This window comes from Columba livia, chromosome 5 (genome assembly GCF_036013475.1).
Source record: "Columba livia isolate bColLiv1 breed racing homer chromosome 5, bColLiv1.pat.W.v2, whole genome shotgun sequence".
Taxonomy (NCBI): Eukaryota; Metazoa; Chordata; class Aves; order Columbiformes; family Columbidae; genus Columba; species Columba livia.
The window spans coordinates 22,570,248-22,596,052 of record NC_088606.1 but is presented as its reverse complement, the minus strand read 5'-3'; the positions used below and the strand labels follow the sequence as shown (position 1 = coordinate 22,596,052).

Genomic DNA, 25,805 nt, shown 5'->3' with positions numbered 1-25,805 from the left:
ACAATGGCTTTCTCTTCACAGAAATTTTAACTTACATAAAATACCTTTCCTCATGCATGCTGTGCTTGACTAGATGGTCAGTTGTTTGTGGCAGGGAAACTGTCCTAAAATATTTGTATTTACCTATCACATTTGCCTTTTGTTTTCTAACTTTCTCCTTTGTTTTTGCTTCAGTTTGTATTCTCTATTATTTATTTTATTTTTATACATTATATTTACCTTCTTTTTCCCCAGTTTCTTCTTTATCTACTATTACTTAGCCCTTTCTTAACAGAAAAATCACTGTTGTTGTACTTGATGGTATTCTGCCAGCCACCGGCCTCCTTTATTTCTGGAAATCTTACATTTTAGTACATACAAATAGCAATTTTGATTTTCCTGGGCTTCTAAGCAACACATATTTTACAGTCATCTGAGAAGACTACAGAGTAGTCAAAAGATTGAGTAGGGACAAATGAAAAGGAAGGAAAGAAGGAAAGAAGGAAAGAAGGAAAGAAGGAAAGAAGGAAGGAAGGAAGGAAGGAAGGAAGGAAGGAAGGAAGGAAGGAAGGAAGGAAGGAAGGAAGGAAGGAAGGAAGGAAGGAAGGAAGGAAGGAAGGAAGGAAGGAAGGAAGGAAGGAAGGAAGGAAGGAAGGAAGGAAGGAAGGAAGGAAGGAAGGAAGGAAGGAAGGAAGGAAGGAAGGAAGGAAGGAAGGGAGGGAGGGAGGGAGGGAGGGAGGGAGGGAGGGAGGGAGGGAGGGAGGGAGGGAGGAAGATAACTGCTTTTAGAGGAACATTTGACTTTAGTTTCATTTTTGCTTCTTAAAATGAAAAGAGACTAGGGCACAGGATTAGATAATGTTTAAAGAAGTATAGTACAAAAAAGGCTGGAAAGCAAATCATATCAGAAGAGAAAGATTAATTACACAAGTCGTTTTATCTCAAATTGTCAATGTAAAAATTATACAAGAACTCCCGTTTTTTTTAAACATGCATTTTCTTATCATCTACCAAATACCTGTCTACTTTGTATTGCAGTAATATCATATTGTGTTCAGAGCATGAGACATAGCTATTAGAAAGAATTAACTTTGATATCCTCAAGCCTACGCTCTTTGCTCTTTCAACCAATCAATTTTAGAGACTCTGATTGAGAAACAGTTAAATAAAAGAAAAACAAAACAGATCATTTGAGTTAGTTCCAAGAGAGAGTAAGAAAGGAGAGCATTAAAAAGGGGTTTTTTAGACTAAGCTAGCCTGATCACTGAAATCAGATTAGCAACTGCCTGTTACTTGCTTTTGAACATTCTGTTCTATTTGTAACAGCCGTGACAGCAGACAGTACGGTGTGTCATGCAAAAACCCAATTAGGCTTGACTAAATGGAAGCCATTAAATGTTCCCTGTTGTCTAAAGAAAGAGGAAAATAGAGCTAGAATCAGCTTTATACTGGATTCTGAATAGACAGTTCAAATCATGCAAGCTCAGTAAGCTCAGTCAGCTGAGTACAATATTATACTCTACTGTCAGCTGATTGCATTCCACTTAGCTTTTCAATGTGTTCCAAATTTTGATGGCTACTGAATTAGTAACTCTTATGTGAAGGCAACAGAAATTAAAGAAATTGAAGATTATCATTACCAACAGACCGAAAGTGAATCTGACCTGTTTCTTCCTTTCAATTCTTTCTTACAGAAGAGCAACATGGCTTTTTCAAGTAGCTTAATACCTTCTTATAACAGCAACTTACTAAGATAAAAAAATCTGTATTTATTTTACCTTTTCCATTTTTAAAAAGACTTACTGGTAAGTATGTCCTCATTTTACAGAAGGAAGACTGCTATGGAGGAGGTGGGGAACACAAACAGCTTAAAGTATTTTGATATATAGTGAGTGATCCTAGATTTTGAGCTTGACTGCTTAGACACACTGGTAAGATTTATTGCAAGTGAATCTTGATTTGATTGTGCTAAGCACCAGAAACACTAGCATGGCTCTTCAGTGCTGATCACTTATTTCAACAGCATCCATAAGAAATTGTGGTTCTGCTAAAGGAAGCTGCTACCATTCTGTCACACAGTGAGAAGTGATATGACAATGAACAAGCCAATATGAAGAGAAAGAAAGTGTGTTAACAGCTGGAAAGGTGAAATCATTACAGGCAAATGTTTCTAAACAAGAGCCCTGGATTTGTATTGCAGGGAGTCAGGAAATCATGCTTAGCCCTGAGAGACCTTTAGCAAATTACTTCCCCTCTGTGTGCCTGGATCTCGTTTATGTATGAAGTGTATCTTTTGTAAAGATGTAAAGATCAACTACTGAAAAATCACTATGCATGATCTACAAATTAATCATCCCTTAATGGAGGAAACAGGTTCTATATTTATCTTTTCCATGAAAGGACAAAGGAAAATTGAACAAATCAGTCAAAAAATTGCTGCAGACAGCAATTTGACAAAGCAGGTAAGCACTTGAGAGTAGCAAGATACAGTAAGACATTTTTCTGCAACATTTTAAAGATTTTTTTGAAAATACCCATGGCATTTTACAATGAAGGCAACATTTCTGTCATCAAGTTTTATATCTGTCATGGCAGCTACCTAAAACAGAAACATTCCTGTGTGATTGCAGTCTGTGTTCGTACTGGGAGTTAATATACACCAAATAAGCTTACATTGCTGATTAAAAGTAATAGAGAAACAGAAGTGGAATACTCACACATACCCTAAATTTTGGGGCTCTCTGTTTTGAATCTTCCAGTTGTTGCTTTAGAGAACTCACTATTTCTTTATACTTTGCATACCTTTCCTCAATCATCTCCCTTCGGCAATGGGACTCCTAGAAATGCATTTAAAGATCTAAATTATTCTGAAATGTGAAAAGCTGTTAATAAATGTTGGCTGGATAAACACATGTATCAGGAAGGATTTTCAATACAGTAAGAGTGAATTGATTACTAACTTTCAGAGGTTGAAGTGCAGGGGCCACACAAAAGCATAACATTCTGTACAGAAAAGTAACATTAAGACGAAAATAGGTTAAAATGTGAACAGCCTCATCCTTAATTGGTGAATGACTTCTTGTACAACTACCACACAACTGTTGAGGTGTTACCAAATATTTACTTTTTCTTTCTTTCTCTCTCCTTATGAAAACACTGAGGGAAGGACTAGCAGTGGAAAGCAACGGATGGCCTTGAAATACTTCATTCGTGCCTACCACTTCAGAGTAAAATATGCTATTGTACAAAAAAAAGAAGTGTATTATTTTCAAATAGAAGAATTAATGAAACTCCGAACTGGCATCATTCTTACAGGTAAGGTAAAAAGATTAGCTCTCTTGAATAATAAATGGAAAAATTATAAATTAAACAATACACAGTTGTTGGCAGAGACTTATCTTAAGAAAACAGGCTTTAAAAAACTTAACTTCATCAGGGAGAAGGACAGAGCTCAAATTAAACCAAACGATTTGGGCTCCAATCTCAGGAATGCTGGCTAAGTGATAACTACAGCAAACCAGAAAATTACAATGTCATTTTGTAGTAATGTTAAGCAAGAGAGTGCAAGTGTGAAGGAGACTGAAGAATCCCCACATTTGAGCTTCTGCTTTGCCTAGCTGAGAACAGAATTTTTTCTTTAGCAGTGTGAAACCATTGGAAACAGAAGGCAAATGTCAACTTCTCTGAAAGTAAAAAGCTCTTCTGGAGATACTTGGAATGCGAAATTAAGACTACACATTTCAGCAATATTTTCCTTAAAAACCCCCAAACATTTCAATCAGCACTTGTGTTCCTACCTCTGTGGATGATAGCAATAAAATAGTGTACAATTTTTAACACATGACCTCGTGCAAGAACACTTAAAATAAAAAATGTTCCAAACAAGCATTTTTTATCACTATCTCAGTATGAGTAATTCTACATAGCAAATAAAATGCACAACATTATGCATTTGTTGATCTTTGATTTAATACCAATTTACCATGTGGTTCAGCCACATAGCCACTTAAGATCTAATTTGACGCTTATCACTCTTGACAGTACTCCATCACTACTGTCAATATGTCCCATTATGTTCAAACAAACACATCTTGATTTTACAGTGATACTGGGAAAATAAGTGGCAATTATTTGCATTATGTCAAAACAACAACAATCTGTAAAGGTCACCCATTTCCAGTCATTACTTTAAATATTGAAATAACTGCATAATTTATTTCATTACAAAATTTTCATTTTTAACAAGCAATAACAGAATTTGCCACTCAATACAAATATTCTGAAGCAGTAAACAGGACTTGATCTATTATGCCCAGTTATCAATGTTTTCTTACATTATGGAGCACCTCAGCAGTGCTACTTATTAGGGATAAATCAATAAATTAAAAAAAATCTGTATAAACATGAAAAAAATTTCAGTATGTTTTTCTCTACATTATATGTACATATATTATTTTAAATATCTTATTAACCAATTTATCCATACATTAATTAACCAAAGAGTCAAATAAATTCTTTACTGAAAGAGTCAAATAAATTCTTTCTCACCCCAATATCCTTAAAATCTTCTAACAGGCTCAGTTTCTCAGGAACAGACTCCAGATGGTCCAAAGCTACTCGAGTACTCTAAAGAACAGAAGATAAAACACAAAAATTAATCAATTCTTCCAGCCATCACAAACATTAAAAATCTATTACATATATGGATATATGGAAACAAGTTCATAGGTATATATGTGTCTGTAAATTAAACAGGTCAACACTAAACAGGCTGTTAAGGAAAAAGGGCAAAATAAAGCACAGAGCAGTTTCCTTAACTTGAATCTCCATGGATAGTTGCCAGTTTATTGAGCAGAACAATACTTATTTACAAATTTGGAGTTTATGTATCCTTCAGAATGAAAATTTCTTTTATTGCACTTCAGGGAGTAAAGTACATTTAACAAAAGTACAAGTCTATACTCACAATGTTTACATCTTTGCAGTTAAATACAAAACAGAAATCTGTTGTGTTGTGTTTTGTTTTGGTTTTTTCTCCAAGTACAAATACAGGCAGTTAGCACTTAGCTAAATATAGAACAATCAAATTTTGTATTTTTGGTTTAGACATACGGTATGTATTGCTGAAAGATGAATTACCACTCTAGAGAGTTAGAATTGGACTCAACAACAAGATCTCACCTCCACACCACGGAGAAAAAAAAAAAATCCAATTTATAGCATGATGCAAAGAACTGAAGAAAATGAGTATCACGTTTTGGGTTTTGTGCACAGGTGAAGTTAGTTGGTCATGCATAACAAGTAGTGTTGCCCCATAAGCCAGAATCTCTGGAGCTTCACAAAGGCTGCCCTCCTATTATTTGCTGAAGAGCAAGCAGAAACAGTACTGTTTGTACTTTCTGAACAACAGTTGGTATTGCCTCCACAATTCTATAAATCACACTTCTTTGGATAAGGTTCCATTAATGTGGTATGCAACCTGCCAGTAATAGGCTTCATTAACCATACTACTGCCTTGGCAATCAATAAAATTCAACAATCCTGGTGTCAAATATCGTTATGCTGTAAAGTCTGTGCAAAGTGAATTAACTTGCCCTTAACTACAAAAGCTCTGTTACCAGTCTTGGAAAGTCTCAATCTGACCAACATGAAAAACATCCCATTTAAATCCCAGACTTAAAACCTGAAGAGACTAAAACCTTCAGTCATACCAGGATAAGAAAAATCAGTGGGAACCTCAGTACAAGTGCAGTCTACTCCAAAAAGCTGTGTTTCGTACCATGTAACGCTCCCTGACAACCTTCAAAAGCAACCCAATGATTCAAAACTGTAATAGCATTCTACGCTGGGTAAATAAACCACAAAACACCAGTAGTAGTAGCACACAACAAAAATACCCAACCAATGATTAATTCTGAAGGAACTGTCTACGGTCTTCATTGTTACAAAAAAGTGTATATCCAGGTAAGTTAATCCTCTAGAGAAGAAAGTGTTTCTTTAAGAATGTAGCTCATAAGAATACTTCTTTAGTTAAAAATCAATCACTTAAAAAATTACTAAAAAACTGAAAAAGGAGGAATAGCAATGAAATGAACACTCATGTGAGGAGCAGGCAGCTTAGGTAACAATATTCTTTTATTAATATTCTGTTAATAATCACATTACAAATACAATGGATGTTATATATCGTAATAGGTATATTAATAATTCACTAATAAATTAAATAGCATTATAAGCAACATATGTTGTATGCATATATATAAAGGAACATAGAAATATTACATATTTACATATGATCATACATTAAGAGCAGCATTGTTAAAATTACTATTTATACTGCTACCATGACTGTCTAGCATCCACAAATCCTTTTTCCTACATGCTGCTATTAATTATATAGACAAAAAGTTACCTGCACAATGAACTAAACAAGCCATTGTGCCTGTAATTTATAAGCAATATTGCAAATTACAATAACATAATACATGTGAAGCCATCATGTTTTGCTTTGAACCAACCACTTGCTAGGTTAAGTACACGCTCTCTCATTCTTACACCATAGAAGAGAGTCTACAACCACCCTCTCTTCATCTTCTCTCTACAGCTTCTCATTTTACAGATCTCTTCCAATTTTTCCCATTCATTTCTTTTTCAGGCTGAAGAGTGTACCTGGTTCTTCCTCATATGGAAGAATTTTCATGCCTTTGATTGTTACTATGTCTTGTGCAGCCTCTCTAGTTCTGTGTTTAAGGTAGAGAGGGGGACTGAAGCGTGGAGAACCAGGACTGAACAGAATAACCTCAGTGCAGACACAACATCAATTTAGAAGCAACAATGTCCTATTGTCTGCTTTTTTCCTAACAGCTCCAAACACACAGTTTTCAATACTTTAAGAAATATGCTTTCCATAACAAATGAAGGTCAAGTTTCATAAAACAAAGGGATTCATTTGCATCTCACAGGACTGAACTTGTGACCAATGTTCAATCCAAATAAACTAAATAAAGTAGTGGGCATGAGACTGTTCTTTTCTGTAATTATATGTATGCAAAAATACTATGTATTTAAGAGTATTTCTTCAATTTTATGTAATTAGGAAAAAGAAGTACTGGCAGTTAATATGCTGATGATACTAGGGGCTATTTTTATAAAACCACCACCTGGTTAAATCAGTTTTGCAGATATTTGGGTTCTTTTTACTTCTGAGACTAATGAGGTTCAAACAATATCTCCCATCTCCTAGGAATAAACTTTTACCCTTAGACTGTATACTTCACTAAAAACAGTCTCTTTTACCCCACCATTGCATTCTGCAGAAGGATGCAAGATGAGGTAGGAGAAAAATATTTGGGAATTCCCAAATCTGTCCCATTTTTCAGGATAGTTTCTACTCTTCATACAGCAGAGAACAAGAATACATTCCAGTCAAAGGTGCTAGAATAGTAACAACTCCATTATTATAGGTAAGAGGAAAGAATTTTACAAGAGGTTGGATGAATTGCAGCTTCAAGAACCATAGAAAGAGTAGGAAGCCTACAAAATGGGATAAAAGGATTGACCAGCACAGAATGATATGTCAGATTTCAAGAAGCAGAGGAAGAACTCTTGAAGATGAAATAGAGTAAAACAAAGATTCTTCAGTCATTTAGTGAGAAAATAAGGTAAGGTTAATTTAGGTATGAACCCAAAACGAGTACTTTGCTTTTATACTAACACATTAATTTTGTTAGATTTCCAAAAATGTACAGGAATTATACAAGACTAAATATATGAAGTTATGCCTGAAATATGGGTAAACTACTTCCTGAAATGGGCAGCACTGAGGACACCCAGGTACAAAAAAAGTCCTTAATTGCAATGTTGACAGCCGACCATGGCAAATGCTGGAAAAAGCCTGGAAAGAAGAAAGGTGAATAGTTGTACTGGCTTCCACTGAATAAAGTATGGCAAATGAGTTTTGCAGAACTCAAAGGCAGAATTAATAAAGGTTATTTCTTCTAACAAGGAAACGGTAATTTCTTCTTTCTTACCTGCTGCATGAGAAAGGAAGGTAAGTAGATTTCACACTTAGATAGTAATGTTTGGACCAAATCTAAAATTTATTATATTATCTTCATAAGACATCTTGTATTATAATGTCTAACGTAATTTGCAATCAGGTCTTTTTTATTACTTGCAAAATTCACAAAAGAAGATTTTACAAGGAGAAAGAAAAAATACTTCTCCTGTAATATATCTGGTTCTTTACCAGAAAATGATTACAGAACCTGCATTCATATATTAAAATTAATAAGTAAAATTGATTTTTCATATTTTCAGGATGCAATCAGGCAGGTGGTCTACATAGTGCATTTAAAATGTTTTTCACAGTTTATAGTGTAGAAATGTTTTTATAGCTATAAAATACTTCTTTTTTTTCAAATGCTACTATACATCTCTACTTGAAAGTAAAATTGCCTAGAGGTATCTATCAATCTCTAATATTTCCCTCTTATAAGAATCAAGCATTTCACTTTTACTACAGTAAAGCAGCCTTCATTCATATTTCATGCTTCATTTATAGTGGCCTTATGTTCAACAAAGCATTAATTTTCCACTCCATTAATTTATGATGAGATGTAATGTTTGCTGCTTCTTGCCAGAGTAGCCCCTGTTACTGGTCTGCATGTGTGTTTCTAAGTCTGGGAAATATATGAAAGATATCAGACCCTAAGCAATCCAAAGTTAACTATACGTGAAACAAAATACTGAAACCTAATGTTCAGCAATCATCGTAGTGTCACACAGATCTGATGGACACATGTCCACAACGTTTTTTACTTTGAACACTAACAACTTCCCTATGCTTTGAGAAATAAAATCCTTTCTCACAGGAAATAACCCCAAAATTGGAATATCTCCCAATCACTCATCTTGGTTGAGCAGAAAATGAAATCAGAAATATTTTAAGCTTATGTTATATATTACCTGACACATTTTGCTAAAATATTTTAGTTATGAACTGCAGAATAATATACCTTTTAGACATCACAGAGTTGAAATAAAGTTACCTGGGTCACAGGACACATTTCATGTAGTGGCTCCTCAGCATGCTATAAAGTATATTCAATTTACAGCATTTTTTTTTTCCAACTACAAAAAGTTTTGCTTTTTTTCCCCCTATTTTAACAAACAAAACCTGTGATCTGTTCTCTGCATAAAAGGAACTCAGGCCCTAAGTGTAAGCCCATGCCTGACGCCACCTAATTTTTCAATTCTTTCTCTAAACTGCAATGCCAAGACCTCATTTCACCATTGTCTGTAAATGGCGTTAAGGAAGATGCTCATGATCCGTTCTCTCAAAGTGTCTCCTAAATATATCCCCTCTAATTCAGACCATTTTTGGGGAAACAAACAAACGCCTCAGCTAGTCCTCATTAGTTACATTATGAAATGTAATCTTGAAAGCAGAAGACGAGCCTTTGAGTTATGTGCACACTCAGTCCTTGTTTTTTTGGTTTCACCAATAACCATGTTGATAAAGAATGATATAGGCTACTTAGATTTCTGAAAGTTTTTTTTTTTAGATTCTTAAAATTTAAACCTAACTTCACACACAAAATTATGGGCTCCAGGCTAACAGCTGCTGCTCAGGAAGTAGACCATGGGGTAATGACACATATTTCCAAGAACTTGCTAACTCAGTGCTCACTATCCATCAGAAAAGCAAAGTCAGTACTAAATATAATCAGAAGAGGAAAAAAAAAAAAAAAAAGAAAAATAAAAAGAAAGAGAAAAAAAAATCCAGAGAACATGGAGAACTGGGCAATCACCAACTGCAAGTCCAACAAGGGCAAGTGCCGGATTTTGCACCCGGAACACGGCAACCCTGGCTGTACATACAGGCTGGGGGACAAGATACTGGGAAGCAGATCTGAGGAGAAGGATCTGGGGGTTCTGGTCGACAACAAGTTGAACATGAGCCAACAGTGTGTCCTGGCAGCCAAGAGGGCAACCGTGTCCTGGGCGCACTCAGCACAGCATGGCCAGCCGGGCAGGGAGATTATTGTCCCACTCTGCTCTGCACTGGTGCGGCCTCACCTCAAGCACTGTGTGCAGATCTGGGAGACACAGGATAATAAAGATATTAAGTTACTGGAGAGTGTCCAGGAGAGGGCTATGAAGTTGAAGGATTTGGAGAGGAAGCCATAAGAGGAGCAGCTAAAGTCACTGGGTTTGTTCAGCCTGGAGAAGAGTCTAGAGCTTCCTCACAAGGGGAGGAGGGGCAGGCACCCAAATCTTCTCTCTGGTGACCAGTGACAGAACCCAAGGGAATGGAAGGAAGATGTGCCAGGGCAGTTTAGGCTGGACATCAGGAAAAGGTTCTTCCCCCAGAGGGTGGTGGAGCACTGAAACAGGCTCCCCAGGGAGGTGTCACAGCCCCAAGCCTGACAGTGTTCAACAAGAGACTGGACAACGCCCTCAGACACATGGTGTGAACTGTGGGGTTGTCATATGCAGGGACAGGAGTTGCACTCAATGATCCTTGTGGATCCCTTCCAACTCAGGACATTCTATGATCCTCTGATACTTATTCCCAAGTATGAATTTACAGTGTGTTTGCCTCTTGACTACTGAGTGCAGCTGCAGACCTCTATTTCAGAACCAAAATAGGGAAAGGTCAGAGAAGAGCAACAAGAATGACCAAAGCCACAGAGCACTGTTTCCATGTGAGAAAAGATTAAACACAATGACTCAAAAAACAGCGACTTTTCAGCCAGAAAGACAGATGCCTGAGGGGAGAAATGACCAATTTGCATAAAATCAGAAGTCACATAAAGATAGAAAAGTTTATACGGGTTTAAGCAGAAAACTGGGCAAATTCATGAATAAGAAAGACCATGGAAGGGTTCCAAATTCACAGAAACTACATCTGGGTCTGGAAGTCTCTGAGCTTTGAATGGCTGGAATCAGAAAGAATGAGTGGGAAACAAAATATATGTCAGTTCTGTTCATATGCTCTTCCCTAAGCATTTTATTTTGGCCATTGTTGGCAATGTCTATAGCTGGGTTAGACTGACCTTTGGTCTTAACCAGAACAGCTACTTTTATAGTCTAAAATTCTCACAGTCTTCTGAGCAGTTGGTGAAGTGATTTGAATAGGATAACTCACACGCTAACATTTTCAGGGACGGAAATGTGTGCTTTTTTCATAAAAAGAATGAAAAGAATGGTAGAGATGTGCAAATAAAAACAGGAAAAGAACAAAGCCAAGTTTGTTAGGGGTAATTCAATAAAGAAGGAGGCAACAAAATGTGTTGAAGAATGGGAGGGGAGGGTGATGGAAGAGCTTTTAGTTGGTCCACAGAAGTGGTCTGGTAATTTAATGAAATGCACAGCAACCTCCTAAACATGGATCAAATGCCATATTTGTATCATTAATGACTACACTCTATTCTATTAAAAGAGTTTGATTTAGCCGCACAGATAAAATGCAGTGAAGGATGTTAGAAGCACCTGACACAGAGGACAATTAAGTACTGTTAACTTTTTTCCCAGAAATCAGAAAGCTGTATGCCATAATGCATACGAATAATCCTAAAGAGAGCAATCACATCTGTCTGCTCATTGTTTAAAAGGGAACAGAAGGTCCTGATACAGTGTACTGATGGTACTGATAAGAGGAAGAAAGACCAATTGTACTAATTGAAGCAGTATTAATGACATTTTACTTAAAAACAGTCTCTTCAGTAGAGTGCTATTAATCTCGCTGGTTTTAAAATAAAGATTATTTACTTTGAAAAGGGGCGTTCTATGTTTTCACAGAGAATGACACAACAAATTACTCATTTTCCGTGACTTCATACAAACACTTTGATGTTTAAACTGCATGTGAACAGTTAATCCTCTTATATTGATGTATTCTTGGTGATAGACCGTTTCATGCTGTCTCAAGGGACAGATCTAAATCAAAATCAGATACACATTTTATTTTCAGTCTCAAAGCTGCAATGCTAAATGCAAATAAATCAAAGCAGGTTTGTATACAGTCCTCCTAAAGTTTGCCTTTATAGTTGATATATTGAAAACACAAACATAAACCAGAAGCCAAACTTCATTGACTTTCAGGTACAGTGGTCCTTTCTGTTCTGAGGTAGGTAAAAACAAATGGCTATCTGTATTGCACAGATATTTTTGAAAATTAGAGCTGACTTAAGTACCAGTTAGCTAATCCCCAAAGAATACTCATAAAAAAATTAAATGCGACTGTAATTTTAACTGACTGCAATGGATGTGAGCAGGCAGTTACTCACAATTCAGATGAAAGATATAATGTTAAAGGTGACCTACAAAGACTGATTTTCAAATGGCCTTGGCATGTTGAATACTGAAACAGCAAGAATATGAGGCACCCAGCACATACAAAGGTATCCTTTGCTTTCTCTCTTAACATCTGTAACACTATGCATTGTCAGCTTCTCTCTCCAGCACTAGACTGATCCATCATACACTTCTTTTAATCAGGGTGTCACTATACTTAAGAGGCCTGAGGTTCTCTGATTCTCATATGCCAGGCAAACTTCACGATACCTGTGACATCCTGCGATGCAGTACATCATATGTTTAGAGGGAACTTTAAGAGCAAACAAAAAATGTATTTTGTATCTTTATATTCCATGTATACCATTACTCTAATTATACCACTGTTTGATGATTTCAGCACATCAAGAAATCACTTTACCTTTACAAAGATAGGCAACACATAAAGGTATCAAGTTACACAATACGCAAGTTCAGTTGTTTTTTTTTTTCTATACTACATTGTTTCATCAACATTTAACTAGTAAGACCTTTTTTTCAACAAAAAGTATACTTATACTAATGAAAAACAAAAGACCTTTGTTAACAAAGCATTGCAAATGTCAAACTAACTGAACTTTTGATTTAGACTCCAGATGTTTTTGTGTGGAGTGGGTGGACCACATTTTAATTAAGAAGGCTTCATGGATGCTTCCTTTCCTGTTTGCAAAGACATGGACCATTTCTTTTCTCATCCATGAGCATACAACATCTCTGTGGTAACTACAGGAAGTTTTTATATGGAAAAATATTAGGAAAGTATTTCATGAATTTTTGGTTGTTTGATGCATACCAACAGCTGGAAATGTGGAGGAGGCAGTGCAGTTCTTTGGCAAGCCGGCTCTCTGTGAATCATCAACCAGTGTTCCAAGTACTACTGGGGATCCACAGGACTAATTTTTGAGAATCTATTATTTATCATTTAAGATTTTCATCGGACATCCGGATACTGGAAATTAAAAGAAACATAACACAAGAGGCAGAGTGTGTAAAGTAAAGCAATGTTAGTGGGCACACGCTCATGAATGCTATCTTCAACTTTATGGAGCTTTGCATGCTAAAAATTGTTACACGTAATTTATGATAATGTTTTGTATGCTAACAGTATTTCACCAAGCGTTCCAGAAAATATCACAAAACTTTAAGTAACACAGCCTTCATGGGAAAGAAGAAATTTCATTCAGTTTTACAGCTGAGAAAAGTTGAAATACAAAGAGAAGTGATTTAACCAAGGATACACAACAAATCAGTGTCAGAGTAGAAAAAATAATTGGGAATTTGGTGTATTGATTTCCCCATTTTAATCAAAAGATGCACAACAAGAGGAAAAAAAAAATCGATGGCAGCATCAACATGTCTGTGTTCATAAGGTTATACCTTGATCAAATGTAAAACATTTTAATCTAAAGTGAAGGATCTAGCAGCATACTAGAAACATTTTAATTAATAGTCTATGGTCAAAATTCATCTTGTTTTCTGATATATAAACCAAACAAAAATGCATGCTATGCCTATCTATGTCTTACTTACCAAGTTATAAGCATAGTATATTCTGTGAAAGAACTCACAGATACACATTCTAAAGATACACATTTCTAAAGTGAATCCTATGGATGAAGCACATAGGATCTCTCTTTAAAATTATATTTACATACATACATAATATGTTAAAAAAAAAAAAGAAGTTAAACTAAGAACTTAAGATTAAAAAAAATAGATTCATCCTGAGATTTTTACTTTCTCTAATGGAAAAGAGATTTTGGTTTATTAAAATCTGGCAAACACATTCAATATGTGGAAGACATCTTCACAATACTGAAAGGAGCTTTCTAGTTAGAGAATGTAAGGGTTGCATGAGGAGGAGTGTTGCCAGCAGGTAAAGGGCAGTGATCATTCCCTCTAGTCAGCCCTGGTGAGATGTACGTGTAGTGCCAGGTACAGTTCTGGGTTCCCCAGTATGAGAGAGAGATACTGCAGACAGTTCAGCAGAGGGTAACCAACATTCCTTACAAGCCTGGAGCACCTCTCCCGTGAGAAAAGGCTGAGAGAGCTGGGACTGCTTAGCTTGGAGAAGAAAAAGCTTGGGAAGATCTCATCAATGGGTAAAAATACCTGAAGGGAGGGGGTAAAGAAGAGGGAGCCAGGCTCCTTTCAGTGGTGCCCAGTGCCAGGACAAGAGGCAACGGGCACCAATTGAAACACTGGAGGTTCTGTCTGCACATAAGAAACACTTTTTCACTATGAGGGTGGCTGGCACAGGTTGCCCAGGGAGGAGTCTCCATCCTTGTAAATATCCAAACGCCACATGGACACGGTCCTGGGGAACTGGTTCTGGGTGACCCTGCTTGAGCAGGGGCGCTGGACCGGATGACAGAAGTTACTTGGTGGGAGTGAGCAGAGGAAAGGCTTGGGGAACTTTGGGAAAGTTCTCCACACCTAGTGAAGGGATGTGATACACTGGCTCAGCCATGAAAGGAACGGAAAAGGCGAGGCAGGACAGAGGATCTCGGACTGTTGCTCCTCTCCCAGTCATTTTTATATGATCAAAGAACAGCTGGGGGGACCAGAAGGCCTTTGATGTAATGGTAGTTTTTGCCAGACACTACAGAAGCAAACTAAGGGGAGAAGGAAGTATTAACACTCAGATTCAAGGTTTCCTAAACATTCATACTTACAAAGTACAACAAACATGAAATGGTTACAAGAGCTAACAGCAAAGTTTGCTTATTGATGGAAGGCATGTTGAGAAACAGAACCCTGAAATGGATAGCGTCAGACAGTTACACAATCTCTCTGTGAAATGCATTGGGCATTGTCACCCTTCCAATTCTTCTTTTAAAATGGGTGATAAATCAGAAAAACTGACGCAAATTTGCCTGCTACTACAGTAGAAGAATCTAATAGCTTTTATATTGCTGAGCGTGTGTGGACAGAAATTTGTTTTACTGGTATTCAAAAACGTTACTGTCATGAACATAAAATATGAGTTGCAGCAAAATACATAAGTATTCATACTGAAAAGGAAATTCGTATTAAGTAACAATTTTACAGAATACTTACAGCATTACTGGAGTTAACCTAGATTTATAACATTGTAACAAAAAGCTGAATCATGTCCAGAAAAGTCTGATTCAAGTATTCTAAGCAAGTGGTAACCTCACCGCTGGGTTCTCTACTGAAAGCAATAAGCTGTCTTATTGATCAAAGGATATAGAATGCATATGTTCACTGGAATTGCTTCAGGCTGTGGTTGATTTCAAATTAGATTTCCCAGTCTTCTAAGTCAGACTAATAGTACTAAGGCAGAGAAATGTGACTTGCATCTTATGCTCCCAAGAAACGTGATGTAGTTTACAGAAATCCACTGAAATCACAAACATGGCATGTACCTACAAAATACACCCTGACCTCTTTATGAGAATTAGATACACTTCCCATTGTAGCTACATCTGAGAATACAATACTGACTCTCGTACACCCTTTGTATGTAAGAACCAAGCTACACTCAAGAATAAACTAAAACACCTTAAAGAGAAATCATATTCATTCTAGTAAAACATCAGACTACATAATTGATTACTAAAGTATTCAGAAAAATTACTTGTTAACAGATATGTAATAATTAAATTCACTTTATTAAATAGTACTAAACAAACAAACAAAAAATCAAACAAAATCTCTCGGTACTCAAAACCTCCACTTTACCTGTACTTGTTATTCCCCTGGCACTTCTCATGAGTTGAAGGATTATTTCAGAATAGACCCTGGTTCTTCAGCTCCATTTCTATCTGCTACTGAGCCAAAGTACCCCTGTTCTTTTTAACCTTCCAGCTTCTGCTCCTGCCCTCTGTACCCTGCTGGAGCAAGAACTGGTGTACCTATCTATTGAGTTATACTATAGGACTGATCTGATTGAAGAAAAAGAGCCAAAAAATCCAAAAGGTTCTTGTGATGGGTACTGTTTGTTCTCAGGTCCCTTAAGGGAGTGACCAGATCAGGTGTCATGACCTGGTAATACAGCATTTTCCTTGGGAACCACATTAGTTGGATAAGGAAGAAGAAGATTCAAGAAACTGTTGGGTCAAGCAGACAGGGTGAGTAATGGGTAGGAGATGGAGCTTCCAGCTCAAGCAGACTGCTGAGAGAAGAAGGAGCTGCAACTCACAAATTCACTGAGTTCTATTAAGGTAGGCCTGGAAGGTTTATTCACCCAGAACTCTGAAAAGAACCTGCTTGGTTCCCGTCCCATTTCTTCCACAATTATTTTTTTGCTTAAGTTGCCAAGTTCATCATATGGTTACCACAACAATTTTACTGGCAAGTGCAGGAGACAGAAATGAGAAGACTGTAGACAAAGAGTAAGGGCTTCTCCCTCATAGCTCATCCTGACACATTCATACCATGTAAGTATTCCTCTGTGTGTATTTTCTTTATAAGATCACTGAAGGGGAGGAGAAGAAAGGGAGAGAGAGATTAAGAATGCTATCATCCTCAGAACTGAAACAGAGATACAAAGGTCAAAACCACTTCTTATTTTAAAGTATTCACACAATCAGCTATCTAACATCTGACTTTTGAGTATACCTAGAGATACATTTAGCTGGAACTCCCACAGAATTTACCTATTAGTAAAACTTTGGATTTCTAAAAATCAGGCCTGAAAAGTCATAAAGTCAGATATCCAGAAAATGAGGAACACAAAGTAATTAACAGTCTGTGAAAAATTTGATTTAAGTGATTTGCCTGACATCATAGAGGAACTTCATGGCAAAATTAAACTGAGTGCCTTCAGAGCATTTGACAGCCTTAGTGATGACCATACTTCTCTTGCCTGCAATCTCAGGGCTTAACATTATGCATCTTCCAATGTCAGCAATAATGAAAGCAGTGATTGATTTCGGGCTCTAGGACTCAGCATCACAAATTTGCATTCAGGTGTCACCTCCCAACTTGCGTTGAGAAATAAAATTATATTTTACTGATAATAATCCTCTTCTATCGGAACAATAACTTACAAATCTTCCTTCTTAAAGTAGAGGAGATTAAAAGTAGAAAGGCCTCAGAAAAAATAGAAACAAATATTGTCACAAAACATGGACTGAATTTGCGTGATGTTGTGCATTTTGCAAGCAATTACCCTCTGCCTGTGTCAAAACGGCTTCTGGGCACAGAAAGGACAGGGCATTTGGAAGCAGTTTAACTCATGGTTCATCAGAAACAGATGGCAAGTGGTTACGTGCCCAACTGGTTGTCACGTAAGCAAACCATGAGTAAGAGATGCTCCTGAACAGAGCTAATGTCCTGGCAACACTTTACATTCACAGAGCACTATGTGAAGTGCCAGGACACAGAACCTGAGCATTAGGTCCCTACTTCTACGAGGCAGGAGTTCCAACACTGTACTCTGATTTACAAAGGGACTTTTATTAAAATATCGAGTATCATTTAAATATATTTTTGAAATCTGAAGATTTCAGGGAGGCACAGACAATCAGGAAGGATAAAATAATAATTTGTACAAGCACATTTTAAAAGTTTATATTTGTAGCCTCGATATTGTCTCATTGCTGGTTTTTTAGATGGAATTTTCTGCATTTCCGATGAAAAGAAACTACAAGCCTGATACATACTATTGTGTGATGTCTTATTAGACATTCCTATGCAAGGGGAAAGAAGCACAGTTCAGAAATACTAGGGCAAGCCAAGACTCAACAAAGCTATTACACCTGACAGGCTTACTATAATAGCTTGATGCATCTGGATAATCCAGTTGCATTCATGGCATGTACATGCATGAAGGAAGACTTTTGTCCTTCCAACTTAGTCTCTCATTAAATGATATTATTTAATCAATTAAAATGGCATTCCTTCATGTTTTTATTTGCACTGATGATGTGGGCAGATGAACTGATTCTGTCTGCATCTCCTAGCATAAACATGTAAAACACATCCACAGCAGTCACTGGAATTACTAGATCTTTCACATGAACTTTCACCATAAGAAGTGTTACCAGTAGAAAAATAACACCCTTTATACAGCTCAAATCTAGGACATTTCCCTTCCCAGGGAGGGGACGAGGACTGCACTGTACATAAAAACTACAACATTACACTGTATTTCATATAACTGGTGCTTAAATACAGCAGTAAAAACGTAGTAAGAAAGATGCAGTATAAAATTATCACATATTAAAAGGGAAGTGACAGTTAAGGACTCAGAACCTCCACTTCTTCTTTTAAGTACATAAAAATAATATTTTTCATAATTTAGAAAAATATCAGCAACAGCACTGTGATTGCTTTGGAAATGAATTTAAGACACTTACCACTTCTAAGGCCATAATACGTTCCTAAAAATAAAGTACAAGATCCCATTAGAAAGTAAAGAATATAAATGCAACGTAAGTTGAACAATGATGAAAAGCATTCATTTTGTTTTTTTGCTGGTCATGTGTATGAAATTGTGTAAAAATCCCTGAATAGGAACTGTTGTACTTAATTGGAGGTCTGGCCCATTTATCATACTATCTCACAATTTGCTCCAAAGAGAAGAAACTCCCCAGAAACAGTGTAAGAAAGAATTTGAAAATATTAACTCCATTATATACGTTTTTCCAATAATAAAATTAGATTTTCAATATTGTTGGTTTTACTCTTATGTATTGCAATTTTTTGCAATTTCTTTTTTTGATAATCTGTGACCATAAATATGCTGTGTTTTGGAGTTCATGTCACGTTAGCATCTGGCTTAGTTTTCTTTTAGACACTTCCTTAGAAAACGAAAAATTAAATTCCATATCATTATTCTGTTATCCAGAAATAGCTCTGAAGAATGTTTTATTAATAACAAGATGACATTAGTCAAAGTCTAATGTCAGATAAAAATAAAATGCAAATAAAATAAGCTTGTGTCAGTTTCAATCCAGCACAATATATAGAGAACCAAGAATTTTAAATTTACTGCATGTATTTTAACTTTCAGTTTCCATTTACAAGTACCTCCAAGAAAAATATTGAGCAAGTAAAATCAAGATCATGTAGTCTGGCACTATGTCTGAATAGGTAGGATATTTTTGACTAATCTAAGAAAACACACATTCAAGTGCCTAGGTGAGCCCATACTTACAGTATCTGACCATTAAGACATTACAGGAATTCTTACCTTGCTCAAATATTACCTTTTTGAAAATATGAGAGAGGAATTTTTTTTGTTTTCCTTTCTGGGTGGATTAGACTAAGAATCACTGTACTTCTTCCTGTTCTATCTCTCCCTAACAGGTAAAAATGATTGTAATAATCTGGACTTATTTCTGCAGCATAAAAGACAGACAAATCTGAACTGATTTCACTATTTTGGAAGAAACAGGTACAATAAAAATTTCTCAGACCAATGGAAGAATTTGGGAGCCAGAAACAGTTCTTCCCATTTGCAAGATTTCACTTGGTTTGTTCAGCCTGGAGAAGACTGAGGGGAAACCTCATTGCAGTCTAGAGCTTCCTCACAAGGGGAGGAGGAAGGGTAGGCATTGAACTCTTCTCTCTGGTGACCAGTGACAGAACCTGAGGGAATGGCAGGAAGATGTGCCAGGGCAGTTTAGGCTGGACATTAGGAAAAGGTTATTCCCCCAGAGGGTGGTGGAGCACTGGAACAGGCTCCCCAGGGAGGTGTCACAGCCCCAAGCCTGATAGTGTTCAACAAGAGACTGGACAATGCCCTCAGTCACATGGTGTGAACTGTGGGGTTGTCATATGCAGGGACAGGAGTTGGACTTGATCCTTGTGGATCCCTTCCAACTCAGGACATTATATGATTCTAAGATTGCAAAAGTATTTTTCTAAGACTAGATGGAAATGAGTTACAGAGACACTTCTAGAGTTATTATTGGCATATAAAGCTTTGGAATAATGGTTAAGTTTACTAACTGAACAGGCATATGTATTTGTGTAAAAACAGTATTTACAAATAGCATATTTACATATTTCTGTAAAACCAGTGTCCCTTGGATTACTATAATCTTTTGAAGAAAACACACAGTTCACCCTAGTGAAATGTTTAAAGCTTATTCACTGAAAGATGTTTGGGGTGTAAATGATGTTAGTTTTCCACACCCACTTAGAATTGTTGTACCTTTGATTATACTTCTAAACCATGGGCAGAAAGTGAGACAATGTACTGTAGGAAAAATAACTGCATGAAGTAAGGCTGACAAAAAAATAGCCTCTGGAATGGACTAATTGGCTTTGAAAGACAAGGAAGACTGTTCAGCAAAGTATGTACAAGGAAATATCTAAAGGGAAAACAGGAATGCACACATAAACAGATTTTATGGAAATCTAGTACACTATCAAAATATAATTGTTTAAAACCAATGCTAACATTTTGCCAGTAGTGGATGCCACTGAATTGGCTGATCCTATAACTGCAGACACAGTGGTTCAAAATTCCCTGTGCATAAACTGATGAAAAATAATAAAACAAACATATGAAGATTAAAAAAATGCAATCCTCTTACCATTTTCAGTTACTGGAATCTTTCAAAATAGCAGGTTAAAAAAAAATAGACAAAAAGGTTTGGTTTTGTGTTTGTTTTCTGTTTGGTGGGAGCTTGGGGTTTTTGTTTGGTGTGTATTTGTTTTTAACACAATGGACAACGATCTTATTCCTAAGAGCTGGGAGTTAAAAAACTCCAGATTCACATCTCGGGTCTCCTATAGACTTATTTCACCTACATTTTAGCTTCTCATCAATAAAATTGAGATAATATGAGGTTCTAGAATACTTAACTTCGACCTGCCTATTAAAAAATGTTTGCTCAGCACCTATCTCAATGCATAGTAGTTGTGGATTTCAACTACAATGTTGCATAAGCAAAAGTTTACCAAATTGCACTAAAATTTTTGCTCAGAAAAGGTCGTGTATTAAATACTAAAGTCTTAATTCATTATTGGAAGCAGGTCTGAGATACAGACAATTTTGGTACATCAGAACAAAATTATAACAAAAACCATTATGTGAAAAACTCAAAAATATTTATTTTGAGATGCTTGTTCCTGCACAAACTTGCAGTTGCTGAGGCAAAACCTCATATTTATTTAAAGACTGCAACAATACCCAAACTAATTGCCATAAAAAAGATGGTATTTGCACATCTTATAAATTTGTGCACTTCAGACACAAATTTCTTCATTTAAAAAGGACTATTTTGAAGAAAAAAAAAAGTCTTAGAGTGACTGTATTAGTAGGATGGTTCCAAGGGTAGAATAAATAGTGTTTTCAAAATGACTCCATATATTAAATAAGGCACATGATCTAGCTGCCAAATTCGAAAAACTGAATAAAACCTTAAAATCTTAGCAGATAATCTTCTGAAGACTTGCACGTAATACATTAGTAAATTTATCACGGGTAATTTATAAATTATCAATATTTTATGTTTTCAAATTAAGATTATGTATTTATTATATATTATATATTTAATTTATATTAGCATGTCACTAATTACAAAGCAAATGAAAATTGCTCGCAATTATTTCCCCAGACAACATCCGCACAGTTGAATATTGCGATTATCATGCATAGCATATTATTTCCATGAATGCAATCTTTTGTACCACAGAACAGTTTTCACTAAAATGAAGGTGAAAACCTTATAATCAGAGCCTTTTTTCTCTCAATGAAGCAAGAAAAGAAGCGAGGTTATATTCTTGGAGTGGCTATCAGAAAGAATGTAGAAAGTGATCTAGACTAATCACAAGCTAAAAACCATTACGATGAGTATGAGTACACATGTTAAAAACAGAAAGCAATCATACATGCAATGAGAACATAGATATAACCTAGAATATACATAAACTTATATAAAACTATATAAGCTCATATATACATATACATATAAATAATATTAATATAAATATTTGTATAATATAGAAACTCTAGTAAAAAATATGCAACAGGTTCAAAATGAAAAACAAGAATACAGTGATGTCACTCAAAGCATTGGCCTCCTAGCTCCCAAAACACCCTGTTTTCAAAGAACCACATATGAAATACTACATATAGCTTCCATCTTGACCACATAATGTGGGACAAGAGATTCATGTAGAAAGATGTAGCTATGAAGACTTCCACTGGACTGTAGGCCTTGGGAGCAAAGAGCACTATTTTACTTGCTAGTGGTCTGTAAATTGATAAACAATTACCTTCTAGCAATCTACTTTAATGAAAGCATTCATACATTCACCAATTATACACGTTTTTTTGAACTTGGGCTCAGAAGAAACAAATATTCCATGTCACCTGGAATGGGACTGCCACTTTCAGCTCTGGGAAGTGCCATACTTAAAGTCTTATTTTCCGTTTACTTCCTAGGTTTTATATATTGAGATGCAACAGCTTGCAGAGATTCAGTCGTGATGACACAGGTTGTTTTTTACAACTACTTGATAGGAAAGTTGTACATATTCGGCCACTGTCAGTTTAGAATACAACTTTACAAGAACAAAGGATCCCAGACTGGGACCATTTTGAAACATATTGACTAAGATAGACATAATACTATCTAGAAAAATAATAGTTGGTTTTGCTGAGTGTTTGGGCAATGCAAGCATAGGCATCTGAAGAAGTAAAAAACTGCTATCAAACATTTGAATATAAAAATAGCAGTCAGTGCAGTACAAGTCACCCACTTAACCAGAACCACCAGTTAGGGACGGGCATAAAGCAATTTGATCAGGAACTCGACAGACCATAAGAAATACAGGCAAGCACATGTATGCACACAAGACACTATTAAGATGCCACTCTCTGCAGTATAAAATTACTCCTCATTCAATCAGTAGTATCATTAGGACAATTTGTCAACTACAGAGCTCCACATGAAAGCAGATGCAGAATTGCTTCACATGAAAGGAGATCTTTTTACATTGATGTAACTAGATACGCACCTGTGTAAACTGCTTGCGCAGACAAGCTCTCAGCCTTGTTGAACTTGAGCTGCCAGAGAGCTGGGCCAAGATTTTTGTTTCAACAGGAAACAGCTGGATTGGTGTGTTGTGTAACTTTTGGGTCTTGCAACTTGTCTCCTCTTACTGGATCAAGCTGTTTCTACACTAGCTCTTTGATACCTCTAGCCCTCAAAATGCCTTGTATTTATTACAAGAGAATAGAAGGCTTATCTTCAAACAAACTCTTATGGTGAAAACTCAGGTCAATACATAATTTCATTTTCCTTAACAGCCTTACCTTCATTAATTCCCTCATAAATGGTCTAGTTTAATTACACTTATAGAACGGTGCTTCATTGATACACTCTTCATGTTCTATCTAAACTTTTTTATATCTATGTTCAGTATTGTTTGTTGCAATTTGTTGTTAAATAGGTCTTTTTTCCTTCTGTATTCTGAAGCATACACTACCCTCCCTAATAACCTCCTGAGCCCCACAATTCAGACATTCCAGCTTGATTTTGCTTTCCCAGCAAATTTTTTTTTAAGTAGTACATTTTCTTTTACCATAATGCTAAAATACTATTCCAAAACTGAGCCTAAGATAAATCTTACTTTCTAAGCACAAATTTAAAGTGCTTAGCATAAGCAGCTTTACTGCTAGATGCCACAAAATGAGGATTTACCATATTGTATCAAGTCCTACCATGTATTGACTGGTCCCTTCTTCCTCTGGAAGGTGATTATGGACATTTAATATTTCAGAGATTCAAAATACTTAAAATCAGTAAAACTTTCAGTTTTATTCAGATGTACAGGAGAAAACAACACAGCCCAGAAAAGCTAACCCAACAAATTATGTATAATATAAAGCATTTTTGCAGTTCTGAACGCAGATTTGCACTACCTCTACTCACATACGGTTTCAGTGAAGCCAGAAGTATGACACAACAGAACAACTTCACTATATAGTTTAACCTAAAAGCAGCATTCTTATCACTGATGGACTAAATGTATTGACTCATTTATGATGACTACTTTAATCGCAAATGTGCAACTTATTTGCTGGGCAGAAACTCAGCAATGAGTATTACAAGCTATCTGGTCTGTATTTGGTTGCATATATTAATATTTCCAAAGCTGAATTTCAGATACAAGGGATTTCAGAAAATAGCAATGTGGTAATACAGTTTAGTAATTTGAAGGGTGAAAAACAGTGTAGCTAGTTAATTAAATAGAAAGTATACCTGGAGAGCTCCCACTTCTTCCTCTCTTCTGAGAGTCTTCTCTAGTAGCTCTGTAAAATGAAAAATGGAACTTATAAATTCAACTTCCTGTCTCATGGCCTGCCAGGAAAAGGCCTGTGGAAAATAGTGAGTTTTTTGTTCTACAGCTTTCACAACATTCCTTTTCAGCTGATTAAACTAATTGATGAAATGTGTCAGCAATATGATCCTTTCCAAGCAAGGGCTGTAGAAATGACTAAAGAGCAGCCACAAGACGACAGTTTGACTAGGAGTGTGGGGGGCAAATCACAGAAAATACTTACTATGTTTAAATCAATCTTTTGTTGTCTTTTTGGAATTGAATGAAAAAAAATCAAAGAGATTCAAGCTGAAAACTGATTAAAACAAAAGTAGATCAAAGCTATGCAACTGTATATGAAAAGTTACTCTAGGTCGTTTTTTTAACAACCAAGTAACATCTGCTAGAGAAATGACTGCAGACAATTTTGTCTGTTATCACAATAATGACCTTCTCTCACTAAAATGGAACAAATTTTATAATCGAAATAGCCAGTTTACTGTAACAAACATATTAGAAAACCTTTATAGTCTTTACACCATAAATACCAATATCTTATATTCGCATGTGTGACAATTATATACACTGGCACATCCACGCACATATGTCACATTTCATGTTAGAAATTAATTTCTCTTTGAGTTCTGTGGGATATGTCACTTATTACTATTTTAACTATCAGAAGATCACTCATGAGTTTTGCAAAAGAAGAGCACTGCTTTAACTAACCCAGAGACTGACTTTGAATCAAGATATGCCCCAATTTGCCAGCAACTAGGAGAGTTCTGAGATTATGAAATTATCCTGACAACTTCATAGGACTGAATCCTGACTGTTAATTCTCTCAGCATCCAAGTACAGAAGAGCTAACTGAAAGTTATATACCTGTGTATACTTCCTTAAGATTACTGATAAATGCACAGTTCAGTTATCAAAGATTAGCTTAAATGATTTACAATAGAAACTACTTAAAATATTCTACCGACATGAATTTGCCTTCTTTCCTTTATTTATCTGATCTTTTAATTTCCTTTCTCCTTTCTCTCATTATGAAGCCTCCTTGTGAGCCCCCCAACCTCTTACCTCTTCTCATAGTTCATTATCCATTTCTGACTATGCAGATTATTTGACACTTATTTTCAGGCAACAGTCCTTTACAAGCAATGTACATAAGAATAATTTAGTTATTTCTTTCAGAATCAGAGAGATTGATTTGCTGTTCTTTCTTCCCACCTTCT

At 36.0% G+C, this 25,805-nt stretch overlaps 1 protein-coding gene across 6 annotated transcripts in view; it reads right to left on the bottom strand.

The window, feature by feature from the left end:
- The window catches only part of CEP128 (centrosomal protein 128), a 133,568-nt gene that overhangs the window by 19,515 nt on the left and 88,248 nt on the right, over window positions 1-25,805 (bottom strand). For 4 of the 6 annotated variants that reach the window (XM_065063757.1, XM_065063756.1, XM_065063759.1 and 1 more), the window contains 4 exons: window positions 24,510-24,559; window positions 18,645-18,668; window positions 4,528-4,605; window positions 2,703-2,816 (listed from right to left, as the gene is read on the bottom strand). In XM_065063757.1, coding sequence (XP_064919829.1) covers window positions 2,703-2,816; window positions 4,528-4,605; window positions 18,645-18,668; window positions 24,510-24,559 — 266 coding nt within the window. Of the gene's footprint in view, window positions 1-2,702; window positions 2,817-4,527; window positions 4,606-13,119; window positions 13,268-18,644; window positions 18,669-24,509; window positions 24,560-25,805 lie in introns of those variants that run through there. The other 2 variants (XM_065063758.1, XM_065063761.1) reach the window with 2 other exon arrangements.